Source organism: Chinchilla lanigera, unplaced genomic scaffold (genome assembly GCF_000276665.1).
Source record: "Chinchilla lanigera isolate Chin_1 unplaced genomic scaffold, ChiLan1.0 scaffold00040, whole genome shotgun sequence".
Classification (NCBI taxonomy): Eukaryota; Metazoa; Chordata; class Mammalia; order Rodentia; family Chinchillidae; genus Chinchilla; species Chinchilla lanigera.
In genome coordinates this window covers 1,058,255-1,081,206 of record NW_004955441.1, presented here as the reverse complement: position 1 = coordinate 1,081,206, position 22,952 = coordinate 1,058,255, and the positions used below count along the sequence as shown (strand labels likewise).

Genomic DNA, 22,952 nt, shown 5'->3' with positions numbered 1-22,952 from the left:
AAAACAAAAACGAAACAGTTGCCAAAACATACAAAGTCAGATTAAGTAGGAGTTTTTTAGCCCAAGATAAAAATATTGTAGGCAATCTATTGTCTCTGTGTGCACTGACTAGTTGTCAAAAACCATGCTGACAGCATATGCCATGATGCTGGATATGCCTGAGCCTATCACTAGACACTGACTTTCTGTCCACGATAAACCAAACCACTATAGAGTGATTCCTAGCACACCTGCCAGACACTAAACAGTGCCATCAGAGTTGCACAACACTTTGAAAGGCAGGCTCACACAGGATATCAAGATATGAGGGGCTGGGGATTTAGCTCAGCGGCAAAGCGCCTGCCTGGCAAGCGCAAGGTTGTGAGTTCGATTCCTGGTACCAGAAGAAAAACGAAAAACAAAAATCAAGATATGAACAGACAAATTACCTCCTTGTGGCTATTTCTACATGTGAATACCTGAAAGTCCTTTAAAGGTGCTAAATATGACAGTTTGACCTTAGCAAATCGGCTGTGTAGTTGTTATGTTCTAAGAGGTGGTATTCCTCCAATAAATCCACGTATGAAAATTAAGGGAAATTTAAGTAAAATTCTCCAATACTTTTTCAGCTATTGCAATTGCAAGCAATAGAAATGACCCTGGCTAAATGTATCTTATTCTAAATCATCATTTTCAAGAAAGCAATAGTTTTTTGTTTTGTTTTGTTTTTGTCTGGCCTTTGTTTGGAATACGTCTCTCAGCAAGATTTGGTATACTTTACACGCTTAAATCAACTAAACCCAGCATTATATTAGTGACTGTACAACTGTTTATGATGTAAAAGAAACACTTTTTCAAAACAACCTTTGAACGGTTGTTTTTCCTCCTATCATTAGTTCTCTGAAAACAAGAAAAATAACAGGGTGGCACACACACATTTGTACCAGAGTCAAATATAGGTTATGGGGGCTGGGGATTTAGCTTAGTGGCACAGTGCCTGCCTGGCAAGCACAAGGTCGTGAGTTCGATTCCCAATACCAGGGGAAAAAAAAAATATATATATATATATATAGCTTATGATAATACAGATCTATCCTATAGAGCTGTGGTGAAAATTAGTTCTTACAAGTAAAACGCTTAGAATAGTGTCTGACACAGCAAACCCTTAGTAAATGTTAAATATTATTACTGTACCATGTCCCACATGGACTTGCTCTATGTCCCTTAAAACCAAGAAAGAGTAAATGACAGAGAAAACAGAAAAGCCCCTTCCTTTGATGCTCACATACCTCACCCCACCCAAGTCCATCTGTTACAGAGAGAGAGGGGCTAGACCCAGCCACTTGGGTTCTCTACATAAAACTAACCCTTTTAGTGCCAAGCATGAAAGGGTGATCAGGATTTTCTTAGGATCCAAAAAAATCACACTGGTGAGCTAATTGTACCTAACAATTAACAGATGAAAGACAGTACAGGTTAAAGTACAGATTTAGAGGAGATACCCCACTCATACTACAAAGAAAAACAGGTGACTTTGGACTTGGAGGCATATGGCAAAAGATTAATCGTATGAGACTGACCAAGAAAGCCAATTCCAAGACAAAGAGATGACACAGCCAGGCAGCCACCACTAATGCCGATGGGACAGGACAGCAGACCGGCACGGTGGAGAATCTCCCTCTCCGGTCTGATCAGGAACAAGGGGAGTTTAATACTTCCTTCTTATTTGGTGTATAAGCCCACGCAGCCTACCCTGGGGGGCTCTACTCAGGCCCCCTCTGCTCTGACAGTTTGTGATACCAAAGAACGCTGGAATTTAGCTAGCAGCGGTGACTAAATGAGAAGCACTGTACTGCATTTCACACACATTTTTTAAACATGAAAGAAAACAACAGAATAAATGTCAAGTGTAAGATGGAGTATATTGCCAATTTATTTACATTCCCCCTGAGATTTCAGGAACAGTTTTCAGAAAGCTTTCCTAGTAAAGACAGATCATCTGACAAATCACAGGTGAAGTACACAAAAGGTAAGTAATATCCTCAGTGGTGTGCAACATTCTGCGATCTGTTCCGAGCCTCATCGGTGCCCTAGGCCGAGAGAAGAAATGTGAAGGAGAGAGAACTGCGTCCATGGAGACTTTCAGCCACGAGAACGGGACAAGCACTCGATCGCAGGGGACTGCGCAAGTGCATTTGCTACAACTCATCATCCCATGCAGGATGATAAATTCTGCGGTACCTTCATTCACACTGTAAGTGATTTTTACACTGTAAAATTCAAGTCCATTCTCTAAATGAATGTACAATATTTAGAAAGTGTAAGAGGAGAAGGAAAAAGAAAAGCAAGGAGAAAGTGAGGAGGAGAAAAAAAGATAAAACAATAGTAACTGAAGGACCCAACATAGCGTCTCCAAGTAGATATATGGTTTTACTTGAAGCCACTTATCTTCTAAGTCAATAGTACAGATCCTGAAGCTGAAGGTAATGGTCAATTATACAGCTATGCTTGCAAGGGCATATAAATAATCCAAAGGCTAAGGCTCTACAACATGTCCAGATAAACTGCATTTTAGACTAACTGGGGTAAGATAGTATGTCATAAAACTAGAGAGGCACAATTATGTATTAGATATTGTTTCTCATTTTACTTAATGCCAAAGTCATCATTTTAAATAGCATATGCTGATTCTTACAACTATTAAGGCATAAGGTGTTCAATTTTCTAGTGTTATGAATTCATAACCCATAAACTCCTACATATCCTGTTTGTATACTACCCACAATAATAATTAAACCTGAAAAGTCTTGTTCATTTAATCCCATTGTATAAAAAACCCAGTGGCTACAGAGCTCCTACATTTTCTGAAAGGATCAACACTACAAAGAAAATATTATTCATCATTTCTACATTGTTCTTATTATCTGAAAATGTGCAGTAAATGCTTGCTAAATGAGTGAATAAATGAGTCAAGAATATACTCCAACTACAGTGGTACCTCGGTTCACAAACTCAATTCTCTCTACGATTCTGGTTGCACATCGAACTGGATGAGAACTGAATCAAATTTCCCCATAGAGTCAACAATGAACCTAATCATCATATTTGATTCAGTTCTCATCCAGTTCGATTTGCAACCAGAATCATGGAAAAAATTAAGTTTGTGAACCAAGGTATCACTGTACTACAGATCACAGAATATAATGAGTTACCCAAAGTAATAATTAATGCGAACAACGTTCTATTTAGTTTCTGGGATCTGACAGTACATATGTAAACATGTCAGATTTTCATAATTAAGTCATAGTAATATTCCGTTTATAGCTGTACAGACATACTTAACACTAGAATGCCAGTAGTACTACATTAAGAATATTTGACTAATAAAAATAATTCTTTGTATATTATGTTTAACAAAACCTATGCAATATTCAAAGAAACAATATATATTATATGTCATCAAGGATTAACATAAAATAAAAAACTGAAATAACAAAATATGCATATCCTACCTGAACATCTTTGTACTTGTCTCTTAAATCCAAGAGCCGGTGATAAGCTTTAATTGCTTCTGAAAATTCCCCAACGTCAGTGCTGGTGAGGATGTAGTTTTCCCAGATTTGCCAGTGTTCGTAGTTACACTTGAGAGCTTCTTGTAAAGTTCTAAAAGCTTTTACCCTAAGAAGGTCAAATTTTAAAGAGAGCAACAGGAATTATTTTAACTAGTATACAACACAGCTAAGCATATTGAACGCTAGTACGAACTGTTAGTCTTCATCATTCATGGTAATTTGTAGATTTTAGAGGCCCCAAAATACCTCAAACTTTGCTATAAAACTGAACAGACCTTTAGTATACATAAGATACCTACAGTGGTAACTCCTCCCCTAATCTATGCATTGGTAAGAAGGACAGTATAACTGGGTGTCAAGCTCATTATCACCCCAGGAGAGCACCCAGGCAAGTTTCAGACATGAACCCACAATGACCAAGCAAGCACAATTGTAAGACAAGACAAAAAGTGGGGCACAACTGGAAGAGATCAAAACAAAAAAAATCTCCCATGGGGAAAAACCTACACTAGGAGGGACAATCAGTAAAATAAAGCAACATGACATAAATTTACTAACAATAAAATTAATTTAAAGAAACAATATATCAAAGCTTTAAACAGATTTGTTTAGAATACTGAAAGAGCCAAATAAATAATTTATATTTAAAAGAAACAGAAGATTGTGAAACAAAAACAAGTAGAAATGAAACAAGAACAAGGCAATATAAATAAAAACAAACTAGAAAGTTTAGAAAGAAAAAATAGGTAACTAAAACTAGACTACATATAGTCAGAAGAAAAAACTAATGAACTGGAAGACAATAATGAGTTAACACAGAATTTGGATTAAAAAATAAAAAACAGTGAGGAGAGAGGAAAGCATGAGATAAATTCTGGAATGAACAAATGCAAAAAATGGCAGTATACTATACATAAAAGATAATAGATGATCGTTTTCCAGATCAAGTAACACAGACATATTATGTAAAACTACAGAACACATATTCTAAAACCTACAAAGGAGTAATAATTAGAGAACAGCAGATTAAATTTAATCAACAACAAGATGATAGAAAACAAGAGAATATACTTCTTTTAAAGTGATGAGTGAAAATGATTGTCAGCCCAAATTTTACAACCAGCTAAACTTGCCACTCATAGTAAATGCAAAACCAAACATTTTTAAATATACAAAGACTAAGACAGTTTCCTACCTATTGACCCTAACTAAAAGAACTACTACCTTGCAAAATAAAGGGAATTCAAAAGAATGAAACACTTCAAAATTCAAACACAAATCATATAGGAATTTTTAAAATTCCTTACTTTACTCCTTACCACCACATACAACAGCAACTGCCTTCAATTGTGGTGTACTCAGTTCTCTTAATTATAGAAGGGTGGGAATGAAATTATCCTCTTGAAAAATAACAAGCAACAATTCACACTATGAGGATTATTCCTTTTCCTGTATGCCCACCTTCTAACCACAAGCTCCTAGCCTCAAAATTTTTGAAATGAATTATTTTTTCTTTTTTGTTCAGAATGCCTTCTTTACAAAAAGCTTCCTGTCAAGATTCACTTATCAAACCCAGTACGGTAGAGATACTGCACTATGATAGTTATACAGTATCCAAAATGGGCAACTTTCCCAAGGGATTGGTAGGGACATGAGGCCTGGGGAAATAAGATGTAACAATGAAAACAGCACTTCAGTGAAGAACCCTGTGATAACAGAACACTAAATGAGATAGTTAAATAGGCCATTTTAGGGCATGAATGTGACTGTTTGAGAGGAGCCGTAATAACTATCTTTGAAGCAACAATTTCATGAGCCAAAAATTAGCTATGTCTGGAGCAGTAGCAAACAAAAGAAAGAGTAAAAAGACTAGAACAATGTAATGATTTACCTCTGACCTTGCAACTCTAATTTTATATACAAACTTGTTCATGAAGGAGCAGAAAGGCAATAAAGTATCAAGAAAAGAAAATTAGAGTATTAAGAAAAGTATTAAGAAAAGAGTCTTGAGACTCTGTATCACTCTGAATGTTCTTGCTTTAATGGGTTTATGTTTGTGATGCTGGTATGCTGCTACTGTTCCACTTCTTTGCTTGTTTGTTTCTCAATTACTACTCTCTTTAAAATAAAAAAAATTTAAAAAGAACAGTATGCAAGAATTGTCTACATAGAATTGCAAAGGTTAGTGGTCTAGAAGACAAAATAGAGCCTATCAAGAGCCTTACTACATAGAAAATTATCTCCGTAACTGGAAAAAGTCATTGAAATCACTCTACAACTATGACAGGGATTTCCCCTACCCCCGGCTTTAAACCAGAGGTCTCCAGTGGGTTTAATATAATCAGTTGCAATCAAAAACATAATATTATTTTCTGAAGAAACTCTAGAACAAACAGTACTTTATTTATGCAGATTATCATCCAAAAACAGAGGAAGCATTTCATGATTTCAATATCTCCAGAAATATCTTGAGATTCCAAAGAAAAATTAAATTAAATTTGAAAATAAGGCCAAATAAAAATGGAAATATAGCTATCCTTTAATTAACACATTAAAACTCTGGCAAAAGCAATTGTCTTTTCCCTTTCTCCTGCTTTTTGTAGCCAGTCAATAAGCCAGTCAGTTGTCCCCTTTATAAACTCTTTGGCATCTGCCCTTTCTTTTTCCACTTTAGTTATCTCATGCTGGATTGTTGTAACAGCTGTCTCCTAACTGGTTTCCCAGCCTCCAGTTTCCTCCCTAGTTTGTCTAACACACTGCTACCAGATAAATCTTCCTAAAAAAAAAAAACTTCTTTCTTCATGAATTAGCCAAAATCCCTGGCTTTCTATTACCAACAAGATGATCTCCACATGTTAGAAAACCAGAACATACAACAGTTTGACACAAACTACCTTTCCAATCTTACCTCTTACCACAAAGCTCACATTACACTGTAGCTTGACTATATTACCTCCTATCTTCTAAAATAACTCATTCACTTCTGTCACTCTATATTTGGTCACATTGTTTCCCTAGCCTAAAAGACTTTCATTTGTCCTCCATTCCCATCCTTCAAATTTAGCTTGGGTCCAACATTAGTACTTCTGAACCAGGATCACATATCTGCTCCTTCAGATCCTCACAGGGCTATATGAGTGCCTGACACACAGTAAGGCCCTACAAATACCATCTACTATTATTGTAGCCCCCTCTGTATTCTCATTTGATAGTCACCACATATAGCTTATATTGCTAATCAATTTTTAAAATAATGTAACATAGTATTTTATTTTTAACCTATAATTCCTAAATATACTGATTCATATTTATTTAAAAATTTCCATAATGTCTAGTACAAAGCAATTAATAAAAAAAATCTACCAATGGAGCTGCCCAACTAAAAGCATGCTTCCTTTTATCATGTAATGAAATTTAGTATGTAAAACCTAAACACCAAATAAAGATTCCAAGTGGTATTTTTCACTTCATTACATATTAAATGTTTTTAAGAAATAAGTTGCACATTTAGAATTCAAAGAATAGGGGCTGGGGATTTAGCTCAGCGGCAAAGCGCCTGCCTGGCAAGCACAAGGTCGTGAGTTCGGTTCCCGGAACCAGAGAAAAACCAAAAAAAAAAAAAAAAAAAAAAAAAAAAAAAAAAAAAAAAGAATTCAAAGAATACTAGTAAGTTATTTTAACTCATAGAAGGGTGAAAAGGGGGAAGATACAATAAAATACAATGCTTCAATATTCAGTTGGAGAAAATAATCATTCATTAATGTTGGAAGCACAGTTCTTCATATTTCCCTGATGTACTTACTTTTGTTTTAATCGGATATAGGAAGTTGATAAATTGTTCCAAGCTTCAGCATTCTGAAATGATAGAGAACTCAGTTATAGACTATTTTCACTTAGGAAATAATTGCTGAAACCAAAAATATAACAGTCCAATAGATGGTATTAAAAATCACAATTTTTTAGTAAGGTTTGTTTAAAGGCAAAATATAAAATTAAACCAAAATTAACTTTTACAATTTATAAAAATTTCAAAAATTAGCCAATCAATGATACAACTATTATAGTACTGATTTGGAAATTTCTTAAGATTTTACTTTCAAATTTAGATTTGAAATTTTACATCATAATTCATAAAGCATACAGCTTTCTTACAAATCTAAGGAATGTAGAACACTGTTTTTTGTACTTTAAAGGCTTTGCCTTTCACCATCACTGTTCTTCATCAGGTAGGAGAGAAACACTGAATAGTGTCCTCCACTGTTACTCCTTTTTTATCAACTAAACATTTCTCTACCTATTCCTATATCTAATGCAAAAATGAAAGTTTTTAGAAAAATGTTGATGTTAATGAGAATTATGGGGATTCTATTTGTTCTTCTTTCTTCCACTTTCAAAATAGAATATACAATATATAATTCTCAAATTCCATACCTATGATTCAAAAAATTAAGTGGTACTGAATCTCTCCTTCCAGACAAGACGAAGGTCAGTACCAAAGTAGCCCTCTCATCATAAAAGGCTACAAATGACAATATATAGGAAACTACTATTTTGGAGAAGCTGGTCAAAAGCAGCACGGAAGCGTTATCCTGGAGAGAAGGGAAAAGCTAAGGTGTCTCAGCAACCAACCCAGCCTGCTACTTGCAGGCACTTTCAGGGATTCAGCACAGAGCCACAGAAACAAAGCACAGCAAGTCTTAGCGAGATGAAGAAAAAAGGGTTAGAGTTCAGGGTCAAAAAGGAGCTGGAATTTGCAAAGCAAAATACCACAGAGATGCGTGCTTCAAGAATGAGCTCCAGAAATTTCAATAAACATCCCCCAAATCTCTGAATACTGTCATCCAGATGCAAGACAAAACTTCCTGAAGTCTCACAAAGAACAATTACCAGAGAGCTGAGAGCTGAATGAAAATTTGGAAGTCATATGGGAGTTATTCAAATTCCAACCCAACAACTGGAGAGCCTTACTCATGGCATTATATTTAACCCCAGAAAGGTTATACCTGAAGAGAAAAATTTTTATAAAGAAAATTTCAATTTTAGGCTTATCTTAACAAAGTTTAAATCAAGATGATCTACAAGTAAATTAAGTAAAATTCAAAATAAAAATCTTTCTTAAGAGAAGAAAAATACAGCATCTACAATGCATAGGAAATAAAATTAATGATAACTATGCAAAGAAGCAGAAAATTTTTAGCCCTAACCAAAAGAAAGATCAGTTATTAGAAACAGACCTGGAAATTAAAGAGATGTTGGAATAAGCATATAAGGACTTTACTTACTATATAGATAATGCTCAAAGAGTTGAAAGAAAACATAAACACAATAAGAGATTGGCTGGGAAACCTTAGTACAGACATGAAACTGTTAAAAAGAACTAAGTGAAAATTCTTGAACTGAAAATTCTATTATCTAAAGTAAGCTTAATGAATGAGTTTAAGTGCATACTAGACAGTGCAGAAGAAAGAACATCTCTAGACTGGAAGACACTGCAACAGAAAATATATCACAGAGAAAAACCAAAGCACACACGCACGCGTACACACACACACACACACACACACACACACACACAAAATAAGCACAAAAAAATAAGAGCTTCAAGGACCTACTGGGCAAAATAAGTAGTATAAAAAGGAAGGAAAAAGAGAGGATGGATTGTAACTCTGTGGTAGAGTGCTTGCCTACTGTGTGTGAAGCCCTGGGTTTATCGCCAGCATAGATACCAAAACAAAATCTGAAGAAATGATGTCAAAACTTTTCCTGATCTGATGAAACCTTAAGCACATGAATCCAAAAACTTAATAAAACCTCAAGAAGGATATGCACAAAGAAAACTATACTGAGCTACATAATTAAATTTCTTTTAAAAAAAAAGATTAAAAAGGGAAGACTTCAATGCAAAATTTTAATGCACAGAGGGAAAACCACAGCCAAAGAATACAGTTAATACACAAAAATCAACTTTTTATTATTCTATCAGTGTACAACTAGAAAATAATGTTTAAAACAACATAATAGCATCAGAAACATGACCATGCAACTTCACTTTGAAATTTATATTTAAGAAAAATGAAGACCTATGGCCACACAAACATTTGCTCTAGAATGACAATTGGAAATAATCCAACACTCCATCAACAGAATGAGGTACAAACAAATTAGGAATATTCATATAATACAATACCATACTTCAGTTAGAACAAATGAATTGCTACTACAACTAATGACACAGATGAAAATTTGAAATATACATCAAGTAAAAGAAATCAGAAAAGAAGTTCATAGCCTATAAGTCTATTTACACGTAGCTACGGAAAAGGCAAAGGCAATGCAAAGAGAAAAAATTAAGAACAACAGTTGCTAAGAAACAAAGGGGTAAGGGAGCTCATAGTGATGGCAGGTAGGACAGGAGGGAGCCCTCTGGAATGACTGAAGCGGTTCTACATTTTGAAAGGGGTGTGAGATATTCAACAGTATGCATTTGTCAAAACTGACCAAACTGCTCATTTAAGATTTGTGAGGAGCCTAGGATATAGCTCAGTTGGCGATACAGCTCAGCGGCACCGTGCCTGCCTGGCAAGTGTGAGGTCATGAGTTTGATTCCTGGTACCAAAAACAAACAAGATTTGTGAGTAGTCTTTAAATTATATTGCACTTATGCTCAGCATGATGGCATGCGCCTGTAGTCCACGCACTCTGAAGACCTGAGACCAGCCTAAGTAACATAGTAACGTTGCTGCTCAAATATATATATGTATAGATACAGATATATAGATATACATTCATCTGCACTTAAAGGATGGAAAAGAAAAAAGAGTAGGGGGCACTTGGAATTTATGTCAAATATTTAGCTAAGCTGATGTGCATCTGAGATGGAAGCTAGATTCCAAAAATTGAAGCATCCATTGAGTAAATGCCTGTTAATAGTGTGTTCATCAACCTTTTCTTAGCCCCAAAGAAGCTATTTTAGTAGCTCAGTCATTTGTGAAAGCTAATTAACTGAAGCAATGTACATGCATATAAAAAATGTGATTGAGAAGTGGAAAGCGTAAAGTGGAGCAAGACTGGTATTTATATGGATTTTATCTTCGATAAAGCTCTACCACCATAACCCTTACTTTTTGTTCGTACTTCTATAGAAAGTAATTTTGGTGGAATATTGATATAAATACTCAGAACAAGAAATGAAATAATAAATATTAGGGTCGGGGTATAGCTCCATCAGAGAGGCCCTGTCTACCATTTATGAGGCCCTGGATTCAATCTGTACACTGAGGGGGGAAGAAAGAAAAGGAAAAAAGAAAGAAAGAGAAAAGTAATAAAGATTAGAGAAGAAACAGAGGAAATAGAAACTATTAAATTTACATAGAAACTTAATGAAACCAAAAGTTAGTTAAGTTGGCAAATCTTTACACTAACCAGGAGGAAAAGAGAAAAAATTAAGTTACTAAAATTAAAAATGAAAAGGGATCATTGCTACCAAGTTAACAGAAACAAAACGGATTATAATACTGCAAGTAACTGTATACCAACAATTAGACAGCCTAGATGTAACGGACAAGCTCCTAAAAAGATGCACGGTATCAAGCTGACTCTTTAAGAAAGAAAAAGTCCGAACAGACCTGTAACAAGAGATTGAGTTAATAATCACCACCCCCACAAAACCCCAGGGGCAGACTGGTGCATTTTACAAAATGCTCAAAGATGAACTCACACCAAGGCTCACAAACTCCTACAAAAAATAGGAGATGGAATTTGTAACTTATTCTATAAAGCCAGTATTCTTCTGCTATGTTTTATATTGAGATGTCCCTCCAAAAGCCTCATATGCATAATAGGTGGAGCTTTTAGAAGGTGACTGGATGGATTATGGAGGCTTATAGGTGACCTGCTATTAGGAGGTAGAGTCTAGCTGAAAGAGCAGGTCACTGAGGGAGTGGCCTGAAAGGGTTTATCTCCCTCCCCAGTTTGGTTCCTCCCTTGGTCGCTCAGCTTCTAGGAGAACATGCCGATGCAGGGAGCAGTTCTCTGCCACAGGCCCTTCCACCATACTGTTCTGCGTTAGGACCAGACAACTATGGACTGAAACCTCTACAAACCATGAGCCAAAATAAGCCTCTCCTTGTTTAAGTTTCAAGGTCAGTAATCTGTCCTAGCAACAAAGACACACTGTGATACCAAAACCAACCAAAAACATCACAAACAAGAATGCTATGGATCAATATTCCTTGTTAAATACGGACACAAAACTCCTCAATGAAATACTAGCAAAGCAAATCCAACAAGCTATTAAAAGGATTATATACAACAACCAAATGGAATTTATCCCAGGAATGAAAGGTCGGTTCAATAACCAAAATAAACCAATGTAATACACTGTATTTCTAGACTTAAGAAAAGGAAGCTACATAATCATCTCAATAGACACAGTAAAAACGTCTGACAAAATTTAACATGATAAAAATATTCAACCAACTAGAAATAGAACATTTCTTTCTAGGAACATTTATGTATATACCCAAAAAATCCACAGCTAACACTATACATATTTAATGGGGACAAACTGAAAGCTCTCCTACAAAGATAGGAAACAAGATCAAGATGACTACTTTCATCATTTATCCATAATATTCTACAACAAGGGCTAGCTAGATCATTGGGCAAGAAAATGAAAGGCACCTGGATTGGAAGGAACAAGTAAACCTATTTCTAATTTTAGATAATATGATCTTTTATACAGAAAATCTAAAGGAATCCACTAAAAAAAAAATAGAACTACTAAATGAATTCAACAAGGTTGCAGGATACAAGACTAACATGCAAAATTCAAATGTGTTTCTACAGTAATAACCAATCCAAAAATAAAATTACAAAACTATTTCATTTATAACAGCACCAAAAGGAAGAAAATACTTCAGAATAACAACAAAAGAAGTGTAACACTTACATTCTTAGAAATAAATGGAAAGATATTCACATTCATGGATTAGAAGACTTAATATTATTAAGATGCCAATACTTTCTATATTGTCTACAGATTCAATGTATATCCTCATTGTATTTTTTGCAGAAATTGACAAAGTTAAAATTCCATATGAAAATTCAAGGAACCCTGAATACCCCCAAACAATCTTGAAAAAAGAACAGAGAATAATCACACTTGGCATTTTCAAAAGTTACTATAAAGCTTCGAGAAACAAAATAGTGGTCCTGGCACATGGATAGACATATATAGGTGGTAAAAAAATAATAGTAATAACTATCAATCCATAATGAAGCTCCTATATTTATAATCAATTGATTTTTTTAAGGAAATGATTGTGGGAAAATGATATATGCATATACATAAAGGAATGAAACTGTACCTTACATCATACACAAAAAAAATTAAATTAAAATGACCTCTGGACTACATGCAATAGCCAAAACTATAAAACTCTTAAAAGAAAAGGTAAGCATAAACCTTTATGATGGATTCTTCAATACAACAATAAAAGCATGAGAAATAAAAGAAAAACACAGATTAGCTAGATAGCATCAAAATTTTAAAAAACACACACACACAAACTTTTGTGCTTCAAAGGATACTATTGAGTAGGGGGGAAGAACACCCAAAGGATGGAAGAAAATATTTCCAAATTACAAGGGACTTGAACACTACACCTTAATAAAAAGACCTAGCCAACTTACCGTTAGGTATATACTCGAGATATGGAAACATATGTCTATCAAAGACTTGTAACTAAATGTTAATAGCAATAGTATCCATTATAGTCAAAAAGTAGAAATAGTAGAAATGTTCAACTGATAAATAAATGTCATGTGACCTTACAATGAAATACTGTCAATAAAAAGCAATGAAGTACTGATACATGCTACAACATGGAAGAGCCTTAAAAACAACCTAAGTTAAAAAAGCCAGGCATTAAGTTCCAATTATTGTGCAAGTCCAATTCTATGAAATGCCCAAAACAGTCAAATCGACAGAGACAGAACGTGCATTAATGACTGCCTAGGACTGGAGAGGGAGAGAATGTGTTCAGAGAGAAATGAGGAATGACTGCTGGTAGGTACCAGGGCGATCTCACATGGCAATGAAAATCTCTAAAATTCACAACTCTGATTATATTTAAATATCACTCAGTTTTGTACATTTTAAATGGATAGGGGGCTGGGGATTTAGCTCAGCGGGGGGGGCGGGGCTGGGGATTTAGCTCAGCGGCAAAAGCGCCTGCCTGGCAAGCGCAAGGTCGTGAGTTCGGTTCCCGGTACCGGCGAAAAAAAAAAAAAAAAAAAAAAAAAAAGGATAAACAATACACGAATTGCCATCTCAATAAGGATGCTAAATAAAAAAGAGGCCACATTAAAAGAACCATCCAGTAACACAATTAACATAGGGAGCATATGTTAGTAAGTGGCAAAACATACACGATACTATTTAATATATATTTTTAACTGAAAAACTGTTTCATCAAAATTATTTTCTAAATGAAACCATAGCTATTATGAGGAAAACTTATTTTCAGACTTATAAATCCTATGCCTTGAAGTATAACCTTCCATCAAATCTACACTTCCTTCCACCACAAAAGGAACTGCTGCTCTGAACTATACAGGACAATGCAGGTAACTTAAGAGAAGGGAGCTGAAACAGGGAAGACAGGCCAAGTACACTTACATCAGGTTCCAGGGTCACACAACGCTGAAATGCCTTTGCTGAGCCTGCATAATCTTCCAAGGCCAAATAGGCACAGCCTAGAGAAAACCATACCCCGAGCTGCAAAGAACAGAAATGAAAGTCATTCAAACACACAGACACAAATTTACAGGATACAACCTGAAATTATTTAAGATACTATCAACAAACACACGTTCATAAAGAATTCAGAGCCATACAAAATGAGATCGAAAACTATATCGAATGTTTAAGCTCTAAAAATATTTAGCACAGTGAAAGACACATTGTCGTTAATCCTCCTCAAAATAATACTCCTCACTTCCGACACAATTATCCCACTGTTCTTGCCACTTTCTGAAGCAGCTCTGGAAGCTCTCTTTCAGGAGTGTCTTTGTAAGATGTGATCAAAATATGCTGAATGCTGCTACCGAGTATCATCCAGTGGAAAAGAAGGACTGTACACCACAGTGTGTGCACACTTACCCTATTCAAAGATCAAGCCACGCAACCTCTACATTTTCCCCAAAGTCAAAATGATCATGGAAAGGTAAATGTTTTAAATCAATTCAGGACATCAAGGCAGCCAGGACAGTGCAACTGATCCTCTTGAAAGAGGACTTCCAGACTTGCTTCAGAAAGTGGCAAGAACAACAGGTTAAGTGTGTACAAAAATGAGAGGCAGTATTCTAAGGATGATTAATGCCAATATGTCTTCTACTGCAATAAATATTAAAAATGTAAACACTGTATACTTCAATCACACATCGTATAGTAAATATGTGCCTTATGTTTAAATGTAGGAAAACTAGCAACGAAGATAAATTTCCCACCTAATTTTCAAAGTAACAGAACACTGAAAGCATGTACAATCATTGCTCATTTTTTGTTGAGAAAGACCATACTCTTTGTTTACCAAATTCCTTAAATGCCATGGAAAGTTTTTTATAAGTTGAATCTGGTATTATAAACCTGAGATTAAGTAAACTTTTTTTTACTGATCATCTACTACATAAAAACAGTACACAAAGTATCAGCAGATTCACAACTGATAAATATATCACAAACTTAAAAGGACCAATTTCTGCTTTTATTTCCAATTAGGCCACAAGTAACTTCTGCAGTTTAAGCTTGAATCCACCCTTGTAAAGATCTGCATTGGCTACCCTGAAAACAACTTGGAAAACACAAGCTCAGAATCTGGGTTACCAAATAGTCATGCAAAATGTAAATGTGACTTAATAAAATTCAGAAACACTAACATTCAAATAACAAGTAAAATAGGAAGTAGCTATTCAAATTACAAAAGAATTTTTTACAACACAAGGTTTCCTTAAAATTCAATAGACCCTATCAAAAGGGAGATAAAACTGGAAAAACAATTCAGTGAAACTAGCCAGAAATTCAGATATTACAAGTTGTTTGTTTCAGACATAGACAACACAGACAGCAGTAGATACAGCAGCACATAGAAGTCTACCTTTTCTTTTAAGACGGGGTCTGACAATGTAATATATGGTTCAGGTTGTCCTCAATTCACCATGCAGCCCAGACTGACGGTGAACTCACGGCAATCCTCCTGCCTTAAACTTCCTAAGTCTACCTTCTTAGTGACTCGCTCACTGCCTGAACAAAGGCAGAAACACTTTAGAGGAAAAAAATATGAGGTAGGTATTATGTATCCCCAGCCTTCTTCAGAGGCAAAGAAGGAGCCTGCTTCTACATCGCTCTTCCCTCAACTCTTCCAATATGGCGTGCTGAGGCCTGAAAGTTCCTTGAGCAGATAGATTTTCAGGACAATTAGAGATAAGGCTTAGAAAGCAAACATCCTTGGGCAATTTAACACTTCGCCATGAACTCACAAGCAGCCGTAAATAACCACTATCAAGAGTCTTTATGGAGAACAGATTTGTTTGAGGGGTAGGTAATGCCTGAAAAGACGTGGTGTGCGTCTGGTTTGGGGTTTGCAGAAGGAAGCAGAGGACTAGGCTGAAACTAAAAGTTCACTTGTCTGAATTATGGCACTTTAACTTAAAACCAAGCTCACTGCTCTGCTTTCATCTGGTTATTTATAGAATGAAATGAAAGGGCTTCAATGCACTCAACTGCACTCACTGAACTTGCAGTCAGAAGACTTGAAGGCTGATACTGACTTATAAAATATATAACACAAACCTTCTAACTTCCAACCAAGTTGAAAGTTTCAAACCCTGTGTTATATTTCATCAGTTCTAAGGTACATTATTTTTTCCTCTGTAACATCTGTGAAATAGGTCTTGTCAAGAGTTTCAAGAGCAGCAGTTTTCTACACAGAGTGGTACTTAAAGTAAGGCGCCCCTTAGGATTGATAACACCTTAGATATGATGAATTACGGTACTAATAATACTAGTAGGAACGAGGACTAGCCCATTCAGAGACTGAACTAGGAATAGTGTCCCTTGCTTGCTTTCTAAAATCAGCAAAAAATAAATACTCTTTCTCATGTGTTATAAAATCCAAGATAAAATCAAAATCTAAATAAAGAACTTTATTTTTCAATCTACATAAAAAGATTTACAAAAGTTGCAAAGATTTAAAATTAATAATTACTGGGGCTGGGGATGTAGCTCAGTGGTACAAGCGCCTGCCTGGCAAGAGCAAGGTCCTGAGTTCGATTCCTTGTACCCTCCCTCCGAAAAATTAACAATTACCATACAACTCTGAAAGACCGGAAATGAAATTTATTTATTTTTAAATTTTAAAAATGAGTTAATATTTTGTAACTGTATCGTAAAACCAAAATAAAGTTAATGAAAACCGTACTTAGGATTTATCTAATATAAAGTATTACTATGGTTCCCTTTTCTTTTTACTCTTGGCTATTTTTGCAGTTGCAAGAAAAGCTTATGATCAATTGACTACTATATTTAACCTATTGGTAATGTATACTTATGACAGGAGACAACCCCTCCACACAGTCTGTTCTTTAATGTCATGCAAGGCTCGTTTTCAACACTCTAGCATCTTCTAATTGCTTACAGCTGCCCCATTAAATTATTCATCCCTCTTGTTTGTCAATTGAAGCCCTCAGAATCTGAGGGACTATGGCGAATATTTGGTGCCTCTTTTACTTTTTTTAAGACTATTACTTAAACTATAATTACAAATAATGATTGACATCTTCGTTCAAAAGGTCATAGTCTTAAAATAGGGCATAATTTTAAGAAGAAATTCAAAAAAAGTCTCAAAAAACTCTCACACAGTCCTCAAAATAAAGCTGAGTTAGTTGAGCACCAAGATCTTTAGTACCAAGCAGAGCAAAGACAGAGAAACACAAAGACACTCCTCATTGCACGTTCTGGTGGGTGTATTTTTTAAAAAGTAAAAGGAAATGGATAAAATGTACTTTAATAATATTCACTTTTGCATATTCAAAATGAGATTATTTCAACATGTTATTGATATATGAAATTACCGAAATATTTTATTTTATTTATTTATTTATTTTTTGGTTTTTCTCCGGTACTGGGAACCGAACCGAGATATTTTACATTCATCTTTTTCATACAAAATCCTTGAACTCCGATGTGTATCCAATACTTAACATATTCCCATCAGCTTGAACTATCAGTGGTACATACATGACTGTCCCACCGGGCAGTTTGTATGACCTGATGGGACGGTCCCATGGCTCCTAATGCATGTCATGCATATACCATTACCAGTGCTACAGCTGCCCAGCAGCGACATATAAATTACAGCCCCGTCGTGAAAGGGTTAGAGCAAGTCTCACCTTTGACTGGACAAATCTAGTGGCCAGTGCACTGGGCAGCAGTGTTCAATATTATTACTCTGACATAGGCATGCAAACCCTAGAATACTATGCATCCTTCCCTTCTTTCTCAAGTGAGAGCGCCTCTGGCTGAGACCGTCCCATGAACTCCCAGCTTTCACATACCACAGGCAACCAAAACAGCAACCAAAATAATAACCCTCAGCACCTACACGCGTGCCAAGCGCCGATGCCATGAGTTTTCTATACATTACCGCCTGTGTTCCTCAGGAAAACTCTGCAGGTAGTTAATGTCGCCTTTGATGCCGCCTCTATTAGAAAGATGTCAAAAGGCTACAGGAGAGGTCTGACCCCCTCTGTGTGACTCCAAACATCACCACTTGTTCAAAATGCCACCCACCTCACACAAGCCATGACTTAGGGTAATACTATCCTCCTCACAGATAAAAAGAGACGGGAAAAACAGTGCACATACCATATGTTGGGAACGCTCAAGAGATGGATTTTTTTAAGAACCAGAAGCACACTTCTTTACCCCCACAGGCTCCCTTGATTGGGCTATGCAGGTGGACAAAGAAGCAGCAGCAGAAGGAAGAGAAGAGCTGAAAGGAAAATCTCTTATCAAAGGACTGGGTAAATGGAGCAAGATAATTGTTTGATAGAAAGGCTTTGGCTGAGATTTCTGTAGCACTTATTTCCAGGGCAAACCAGGAAGGCAAGCTCACCACAGGTAGGTGATGACCTTTAAAATCTGGTAGACATCTGGGTGCAGGGGTGCACGCCTGTGATCTCAGCACTCTGGGAGGCTTAGGTAAAAGGACTGTAAATTCAAGGCCAGCATCGACAGCTTAGTGAGACCAAGTATTCAAGAGGTCCTAAGTAACTGTATGACCTTGACCTTGTCACCTAACTTCTGAGTCTCAGTCTCCCAAGTACTGAGCCAGGTGGGCTAGGCTAAAATCCCAAGGTTCTTCTGACTTCCTATATTATGAAAATCCGGAGGTGATATGGTTCAAAGCTACACTAGTGCCATCTAGTGGCAAAGTAGACGCACTGACAATACAAGTAGATTAGTATTGATAATCAGCTGGTTTGAAGAGCTAGAAGGGAATCAATTCAATTAGAGGCCTTAAAAATCAAGAGAAGCCAAGGTAAAAATGAGGCCTACAGAGGAAGTGATTTGCTGAAAACCACACAGTGGTTCCTAGTATGCAGTATATGTCATAAAGAGAGTGACTAAAATATTTATTAAACCTAAGTACTTAAGATAAAAATTAAACAAATTTGGTACTCTGTGGGCTAATAAGCACCAAAAGATAACGGGCATAGATTACTTTTAAAATTACAAAGTCCTTTCAGCCAGAACCGCCACCTTCCAGGAATTTGCCAAAATGATGAACACAAAGGGAGAGAGGAGGGGAACCCGGTACGCTCTCTAGGCCTTTTCTTGGGCGGGGGGCAGTACTGGGAGTGGAATTCAGGACCTTGCACTTGCCAGGCAGGCGCTGTGCCCCTGAGCTACATGCCCAGCCCTCTAGGCCTTTTAGAAAGCATGGGGTTGGTCCTTTGGCTACATACATGCGAATCTACAAGAAGGGTGATATTGTAGACATCAAGGGAATGGGTACTGTACAAAAAGGAATGCCACACAAATGTTACCATGGCAATAGAGGAAGAGTTTACAGTGTCACCCAGTGTACTGTTGGCACTGTTGTAAACAAGCAAGTCAGGGGCAAGATACTTGCCAAGAGGATTAATGTGCGTATCGAGCATATTAAACACTCAAAGAGTCGGGATAGCTTCCTGAAATGTATCAAGGAAAATGATCAGAAAAAGAAGGAAACCAAAGACAGAAAGATACCTGGGTTCAGCTGAAGCGCCAGCCTGCCCCACCAGGAGAAGCGCACTGTGTAAGAGGCAATGGGAAGGAGCCTGAGTTGCTAGAACCTGTTCCCTCTGAATTCACTGCATAGGCTGGGGACGGAGCTCTGCCATTCAGCACCTAACTGGCCGCTAAGTGTTCTAAGTCCTACTTAAAAATAAAAAAATCATCCTGTGCTGTAAGGATGGTTTTCTTAACTGAACAGATACGTGGTGACTTTACCTCAGAAACAAATATTTGGAGCAGAAGTTCATTCTACCTAGTTAATTGTGTCAGGTCTTTACTCTTTAGTGTTTTTCTTGCTGAAAGACATTGCTGAGGTATTGTGTAGGCATACACACAAATGGCCAAATATTTATGAAATATTTATATTGGCTTGAAGATCCTGTAAATCATCATGGGGAAAAGATGTATCAAAATAAACGGAAGTCACAGCAGCTAAATAAATGGAAGTCCATTTCAGTTAAATAAACTGTTTAAAGCACCAATAAATAAATAAATAAATAAAATTACAAAGTCAATTTCTTTTGAGGGGGGACTGGGAATTGAACTCAGGACCTTGCACTTGCCAAGCAGGCGCTTGTGCCACTGAGCTATATCCCTGGCCTACAAAGTCAATTTTTACAAGAGTATTCATAGCATATCTGCAATAGGTACCCCTTGCTTGTACATAATTTCATTTAATTATAAGGCTACTACTCAATTTTCCTTCCTCTTCAGGGCTTCTACAGAATGAATCATCAATGGCTTCATGCTTTTTGCTAAATTGACTTATAGAATCACTTGCTTTGAATTTTTCTATCATATATACTAAAAGCTAACATGTTATAATCTAATCCCGAAGCCATGCTGTATTCTCTCCTCTCTGTATCCCTGCCCGCTTCCCATGACCCACACACAGCTGAGCTGTTGCGTATAGTTTCATTAAACAGGAAATGACCCAAGCCAAATCCAAGACTGATACCAATACTGTTTGGTAGTAGCTTTTCCCACAGTGATGCTTGACACTCACAATTTTTAAGTATACACTGCCAACTCTTTCATAACCAAAATTCTCATGTACTAAATTCTACCTTCTCCTCCCTAAGGAAACACAAATCCTACCCTGTCAATTTCTCCTTCTTGCTAAAAGAATGGTTTCCCCTATTTTACTGTTTTCCCTCAAACTAGAGCATCAACTGCATTTTGCACATATTTTTACTATACTCTACTGTTTGAGGCCTTTCTCTTACTCTTATCTAGAGCTGGTTACCACGGTAAGTATCTCAGTGGGGTCCTGTATTTGCCCACTCTTTCCAGAGAATCCACAGTGTATTTATAGGCCATCTGCACGCGAGACCCTCTTGTCAGAGATCTCCCTGTTAGGATACAGGTAACAGGGCTGTTACTACCACAGTGCAGCAGGCAGGAAAGGAAAGTACCACTACTGAGCACCTATCGGTGGGAACTTACTACAGCCCAGAAATATGCTAGGCTCTTTGCATGCACTGGCCAACTTTCCTCGCAATAAACTGACACAGGAATTGTGATCTCCACTATACAAAAGCTCAGGAAGATGAAGAGACACGATCGTTATGCTCCGTGGGGTTCCCAGGATTCAGAATCGGGTCTAAGGCAGCAAAGCTTTGGCCTCCTCATTATACTTCAGTCATAGCTACAGCGCAGATGTTATCACAATGCTTATACTTCTTGGCAGTTATGCAAGTTAGACCTTCAGAGTTTCGTTTTTTTATTGCTTACCAATATGAGAAAGGAAGAACAAAAACGAAATCCCTTTTTTTCTGTACACATTATTCACATATGTGCACCCAATCCTCTCTGTTAGAATGTGAGCTCCAACCCCTTCCAGTCTTCTCATCACAAATACCACAAATGCACAAAAGAAACTAACTCTATTTCAAATAAAAGTTTTCTCCTTTCATAAACTAATATGACAAAGAATGTTTACCCTCTACATCAAGAAAAAGCATGGTACAAGTCCCTGGGATGATTCAAATCACAGAGAACTGTGTGGCAGAGGTCTGGTCAGTGTCCATCAATGCACTGGGAAGGGAGGCCTTGATTCCTCTCTAATTCCCTAGTCTCAAAGAGGCTCACTTGCTATCATGAGCTAGATGGTTCCAAAGCATCAGTCTTACTAAACCTTCTCTCTGCTTCAACAGAAAGCCCCAGTGGCTCTTCATTAAAGAAAGAAACAAGTTCAAGTCTGATGGTCTGGTATGCAGGGCTCTCCATACCTTGGCCTCAACCAAACGTGTTATTACTTCCTAACATGATATCCTCGAGAGGCAAACAGTGACGCGGTTAAGGGTGACAGCTCTGGAACAGGAATGGCCAAGCTGAAACCCCAGCGCCAGCCGTCACAACCTGAGGGATCCGGTACAGCTTACTCAGCCTTCTATTTCCTCATCTGAGGTGAGGATAAAATCAGTAAATGTCCCAGTGGACGGAAACCTCTACAAAATAAACCTTTCTTCCCTTAACTTTGCGTGTCAGGTATTTTGTCTCAGCAACTATGACAGCATTTAAAATCTCTCACAAACCACCTCTATCCACTTCATTCCTCAGCACACACTCTGCGTCCTGACACAGCCTATTTCACTCCGGCATTCACGTCTGGCCAGCCACAGCAGGCATTTGACAGTGCTTAGTGAGGCAACCACAAAGTGTACTGTTTACACTGCAACTTTTGAAAGTGAACCAGAACACTAAAACAATTTAAATTATATGATTTTTAAAAGCTTACTGATTAGCCAACCAGTGGCCAATAAGTTAGCTCTTTTATATCATCCTATTTTAAAAGTATTTTCAAAGATAAAATTATTCATTAGAAAATAAAATATATATTAAAGGAAAATTACATTTTATTTCATGTAATTTGTGTCCTAATTACTATCACTAAAACAAATCGTTTTATCTTCAATGTTTAATGTTTTTTTCAGTACTGGGATTGAACCCAGAGCTTCACACATGCTAGGCAAGCACTCTATTACTACCACTGAGCTACATCCCCAGCCTAATATTTAACTTTTAACTGAAAGTATGATGGCATTTAGAGTAATATCAGA

General features: G+C 36.8%; 1 protein-coding gene across 1 annotated transcript in view; it reads right to left on the bottom strand.

Annotated features, from left to right (window-relative positions):
- Window positions 1-22,952, bottom strand: part of Ttc27 (tetratricopeptide repeat domain 27) — a 166,355-nt gene that overhangs the window by 30,767 nt on the left and 112,636 nt on the right. Inside the window, exons 14-16 of the mRNA XM_005390841.2 lie at window positions 14,233-14,331; window positions 7,354-7,406; window positions 3,492-3,657 (exon numbers count right to left, since the gene is read on the bottom strand). Of these exons, the coding sequence (XP_005390898.1) occupies window positions 3,492-3,657; window positions 7,354-7,406; window positions 14,233-14,331 (318 nt within the window). The remainder of the gene's footprint in view (window positions 1-3,491; window positions 3,658-7,353; window positions 7,407-14,232; window positions 14,332-22,952) is intronic.